A 6,000-nucleotide genomic window follows, 5' to 3' on the forward strand; every position below is an offset into this window, starting at 1 on the left:
TTTTGAGGACTAGAGGTTCCCTAAACCTGGTTTAGAGGCAAAAGGAAAGTGGAAAATTATTTTTCCCTTTCTTGATTTCTCCCTTCCCTGCCCTCTTGCAATTAGTTGCTGGCTCTATGTTATATGCAATACTCTTCTCAGTTGCATGATTTTCAAACTAGGGTGGGGGTTTGTTTTGTTGCATTCTAAAGAGACATTATAGCGAGGCTGCATTAGTTGCTTTTCATTCTTTTTGTCATCTAGAACCACTTCATAAATGGCAATCAATTCGCCTTTTCTCTAGAAATACCTGGTTTACTATGTAGGGATTTCCAATGCTGTCAATTTAATCTTTGGCAAAAGAATGTAATTCTATTCCACTACAATCTTACTCTGCAGTTGCTGAATCTGGGTGTTTTGCTGTCATGTATTACGTGGCTGAACTATCTTGATCGGGTGCACACAAACAGCAGCTGTTCAGCTGACGGAGCAAGCACGCCAAAAAAACCAATGCAGCATTGTCACCTGCCCTACATTTACCAAGATGATCAGATAACCAAAATGAGAAGAATAAAACCTTTCAGAAAGCTTCCCCCACTTCCTGCTAACATTTAACAATGTTGCATTCTAGATTTGGAAAGGGGAGTGAGGAAGGTGTCCCGTACCCCCCATTTTCAAGAATAGATAGAGTCTTATCATTAATCTTAGTGTGGATCTGAATCTTCTTTTTCTTCCAGGTGGTGTGGCCCTTGGGATAAAAACTTAATCTCTTAACACATACAGAACTTTGCACAGTCAAGCTGCAGACTATACATTCCCCTGCTTACCAGCTCATTGCAATTCAAATTCCTGTCTATTTGACCTTTCAGAACTTTATCTAGATTTCAAGAATTGGGTTTAGGTTTCATTCTGTTTAGCAACACAGAAAGTGGACCTGTGCTGTAGTATTAGGATGCTGAATACTATTTGACTTTGTAAAATGTGTTTCTTTCAGTGATGGAGGGGGTGGGCAGGGTGAGGTGAGTTTTTCCACCAATCAAGAAAAGTGTTTGTTTTGTAACTGATGGAAAGGGAGAACAAATCATAGGTAAGCAAATAACTAGGCATGTAGATGAACTGACTATCTTTCCTTACAGTGAGATTTGAAGCCACAGGTAGCTGTAAATCCTGAAGCATTACAAAAATGTGTGTGAATATAAAATCTGACAATACAGAAACAAATTATATAGTTGAAAGGAATACAAGCGGTCTCGTCATTTTACTCTGCTTTTTCCCCTACTAGGAACAATATCGTTTCTGCTATGACGTCGCACTGGAGTATCTTGAATCATCTTAGTGTAAAAGCATGGGTGCAATCAAATGAACCAAATAATATGAAATTCAGTTAACTGTGTTTTGACAACTACTGTTGAACCTATGAAGAAAGATTTTAGTGAAGGGAAAGACTTAAATTTTTAAATGCAAAAAGTATTTTTCTTAATAAATGTTGTACGTTAATTATATATATATATATATAAAAATATAAATATAAATAAAAAGAACGGTTTCTATGCCTGTACACAGTATGAACATATAGTGCCACAAATGTAAAGAGCTGAGGCAGAGCACGTCTGCTGTTCGAGGTAGGATTTTAAGTGTATGTATATTCAGCTGTCTCTCGGTTACACTAAAACCACCATCTGTTGCATGTATCTATTTCTATTCAACATTTTATTTCTCTTTTGTCTTTAATTTGATACTGTTAAAAGTAAAGCAAAACTGTGCAGATAGTCTCTATGGGTTTCATGTGATACAAGAATATCTAAGTATATATATGCATATATATGTATGTATATATGTATGTATAACTGATTATTTTGTTTTAATGTGCAATGACAGCCTGATCAAAATTCTTTATAAAGAAATCTAAACATAAGCCAAAGACTCAAGTGTAAATATGTCTATATGGAGAAGAAAGCACATTGTATTTATTGTTTACTGACATTACTTTTATGATGGCTGAACAAAAACTTTTTTCTTGGGAACTTTTGTTGTTGCCTAAATCAAGTGTAAATGGTTTTTGTAGATTATTTTTTGTATGTTTTTGTGTAAGAGGAAAGAGAGAGAAAGAGAGAGACCGAGAGTGAGAGACTTTTTATGGGTAGACCAGAAAACATTTGATACCATGGTTTTGTTGTTGTGTACATGTTTATGAATGAAATCCATGTAAACAACTTGGTTACAGGAGGCCAGAATCAAAACCTCTTTATCAAAAATGTATATGGTTTTCCCCAAAGTGTAATAATAATATGAATCAAATGAAACTGCACAAAAATATGGCCTTGCTTATGACTGGCACAGTGATGGGAGTAACTTCATTGCTTACTTTAAAGGAGCAAATGGGTTAACAATGAATACTTGAAACCCAGAACAAAAAAGACAAACATTGGATTGGAAAAATATTGCAAGCGAACAACTACATTTCTTTTAATGTTTAGAGATTGGGGATGCAATCTAAGGCAGGCACAGCCTGGGCAAGGGAGAAGTGCACTCAGTCTTCTCTCCACCAGCACTGGGGGCATTCTGAAGTTTTTATTGCATCGAATCATCTAGCTGAACAGCCAGCATTCTTTCTCACCATAATTGGCTTCCCAGTTCAGTGAAGTGATCTGCTCATTACAAACTTTCGAAATACTCCAGCAGTCCATAGTTTCTCCCCAGTGGTTGTTTAGGATTGTAGCAATGGAAGTTTTGTGTTTGGGAAAAGCTAAAACAGATAAAATTGATTCTAGAGTTGGGTTATAGCCTTGGTATGTAACATATCCATGTTTTTTCTTTACTCTTCAAATGCACATTCATAAGCCTGGACATATTCTCCTGATGTAAACCATTCCTGTGTCCTGTTGATTATTTTTGATCAAGAGTAAATGACAAGGTGCTTATAAATACTCATGTAAAGTAAGAGTGAATTAAAGAAGTTTTATAAAATATTGACTTCATATTATTTCCTATTCTGATTACGCTCATAATTTTTATTGAAAGAATCATGCAGCAAGATTATCTTTATGCAATTCCTTTATGCAAGGTTAATTAATTGAGAATAAGTATCTCTACCCACTAGTTGCGAAAAAATTATGGTTGAAAAGGACCCCAAGTTGCAACGTTAGAAAGGTTGTCCATGTGTATGAAGACACCCTTAACATACAGCAATCTTGAGACCACTTAGACACTGTTTAGACCAGTTTTGTTCTAGTTTACATCAGTTATATCCACCTGTGGTTAGACACCATGCAATCATTTTATGAAATAGACCACTTAAGATTTTAAAAAGACAGGTTACTTAATTGTAACTGTAGTTCTTCAAGTGGTCATCTGTGCATTCACACATATGGGCTCTGCGCCGCATGGAGCCTGGACTTCGGAAAACTTCTAAAGCTGAGGATCGTTGTGGCGGGAACCCTCTCACACCACCTCACTGTGCATGCCCCTAGCGGGTTCCCCCCTTCCCCACAATTCCTTGAGACTGCCTAATGTGTTCCCAGACTGAAGGAAATATATACTCACTTTGGCATCAAGCCAAGGGAGGTCGACACCGAAGTAGGGACAGCAGGTGTGTTGTGTGAACGCACAGATCACTACTCGAAGAACTGCAGTTTCAGGTAAGCAACTTGCCTTTCTTCTTCATGGTCTCTGTGCATCACATATATGGGTGAATAACCTCACTTACCGGAGGTGGGTAGGTGTCATGCCCATCAAGAACACCATTGTGGGGGGATTACTTTGTGAAGTGAGTGACCTTAATTAAGTAGAATATGAAACATATCGGTTCAAAGATTGCAGCGAAAACCTCTCACTGGAGTGATTTCCTCCTGGTCCGGAATTGACAGAAAGGCCAAACTGAAGGAAAGACATTATGAGAAACCCCCTTTTAAAATAAAAATAAAAATTGGCAGTAATATACAGTAACTGCTTTAGTACTACAGTTGGGAAAAGCCTGAGATGCCCTCCGCACATTGTTGTGGTCTAGCTTGTGGAGGAATGTGAATAATCCTCTGCTCTAAAACCTGGGAGGAAAAAAAAGTTTGTTCCGTTTATCTTCTCAAAGCAAATTTAGAAACTAGAATTTGTTCAGTTTTTGTATAATGCAGTGCCAAAGAGTTCTCTATACCTTTAACATTTTGGTTAAATGTTATAAGCATATCCCTTATATGAAGGATAACATTTGATAAAGGTGTTGTCTAACTGTGTGTCCTCATTTTGAACCTAAAGTACTGTGTTGAAAAAAGGAAAGAGGTTTCAGTAAACACTGGGAGTATAAATGGCACTGCAGAAACCATCTAGCTTGTATTACAGATGGTATTTCTAAAAATGGAAGAGCTACAAAAAAACCCACAACTCTTTATGTGAGATTCAAATAGGTTGTTGCACTAAACTATTCAGTTCTCCTAACTAAATTGAAATGCTAACTAGCCAGAAGGGGACAATCTGAGAGGAACATTTGTTAGTGGCTCACTACAGGGTCAGTCAATCTCTTGACTGACAGGTAACACAAAAACCCTTTACAACCTTCTTCTGTTGCTCTTTCCAGAGACTGCCATGTAATCCCGAAGTAAATGTGAAAGCTACTTGAACATTGGCTCCATCGTACAAGCAAATGTGAACGAAACTCAATTTGTGCTTGTCCTTGCAACACAAAGAAATTTGTTGTGAGTTAATGTTGTACAGAGAACATTTTTTACCCATTAAGCAACTGAGACATGGCCATCATTGCTTTGGGCTGACTTCAGATATCTGCAATCATACTGAGAAATGGTGCAATCTGATCAAATCTTTTAGCTACCCCATACAGAACTGCTCAAGAGTTGTTCAGGAAAAAAATCCAACTTTAGGAACTCTAGGGTATGTGGAATGTGCCTGAAAAATGTTTCAGTTTTATAAAGAGTTTTTTTGACTTTTCACTCACATCCTCAGATGATGTTTCTGAGCAAGTCTTCAAATTCACTTTGGGCAAAATTTGGGTATAAACTCTACTTGAAATGCATTAGAAATTACCTAATCTGCTTAGTATATCAGGTGACTTAGGTATGAAGGGGGGAAAAGGAAAAGTCATTTGATATAATAAATAGGTATTACTTTATAATTTATTATCTTACCTACAAAGATATGTATTCATTAATATAAAAACAGAGGATGCTTACTACAATAACACTAATGGTTATGGATTTTCTCTTACTCCTCAAAGATCAGGATCAAATGTTTTAATAGCAGCCTAAGAAACCTTTTGGGAATACTCATTGTTTCAATTTGCAAAGAAACATAATTTACAATCCAAATCTGAAAAAAGCTTTATTTGCCACCAGGTATATTAGCAGATTTTTCACCTTTAAGTAAGCACAACATATTAAGGACTGTTTCAAACTGCTCTTCAGAAAATTATTATTTGAGGAAGCAATCATTCTGCAAGCTGCAGGTTATCATGCAAATTTTTGGTGGCATGTACAAAACAGTATCTATCAAGTTTGGAAAACCTACAGATTGTGGTAATACAGACATATTCTCTTCATGGTATAAAGCCCTGACTACTTGTTCTATGCTTAACTATTAACACTGAGAAATAATGAGAGAATTCAAATTTATTATTTAATTCATGGCATTGTCTTCGCATTACCATAGCACTTAAAAACCAAATGTCTTTTGATGATTAAAATTTGGTATTCACTATTAAGTTCTAGAGAACCACTGTATCAAATTTAGATACCATAGGTTGGATCCAGAGAAAGTTAATCGCACTTAGGTCCCGTTGAAATCAACATGAAAAGTTAGTTACGCTGAAAATTCTGATGCTTTCTGCAAGCATCAAATACCAAATTGCTGACATGCATCTCTCTCCCAGCCGAAAGCTACTCTAAGTTTAAAGGTATTCCCAATGGACATATATGCCCTAATGACTTTTACAGGTTCTATCCAAAAGATAAACACTGGCAAAATGTAAAACCAGATGAATGAATGAATTTTATTTACGGTCACAAGACCAGCAAAACA

At 36.4% G+C, this 6,000-nt stretch overlaps 1 protein-coding gene across 4 annotated transcripts in view; it reads left to right on the plus strand.

Moving 5' to 3' along the window:
• PTPRK (protein tyrosine phosphatase receptor type K) overlaps window positions 1-2,927 on the plus strand; it is a 389,066-nt gene extending 386,139 nt beyond the window's left edge. For all 4 annotated transcript variants that reach the window (XM_063124699.1, XM_063124696.1, XM_063124697.1 and 1 more), the window contains one exon: window positions 1,262-2,927. In XM_063124699.1, the coding sequence (XP_062980769.1) occupies window positions 1,262-1,315 (54 nt within the window). In that variant the 3' untranslated portion in view covers window positions 1,316-2,927. The remainder of the gene's footprint in view (window positions 1-1,261) is intronic.
• The last annotated feature ends 3,073 nt before the right edge of the window (window positions 2,928-6,000 follow it).

The sequence above is a fragment of the Elgaria multicarinata genome, chromosome 4 (genome assembly GCF_023053635.1).
Source record: "Elgaria multicarinata webbii isolate HBS135686 ecotype San Diego chromosome 4, rElgMul1.1.pri, whole genome shotgun sequence".
Lineage (NCBI taxonomy): Eukaryota > Metazoa > Chordata > Lepidosauria > Squamata > Anguidae > Elgaria > Elgaria multicarinata.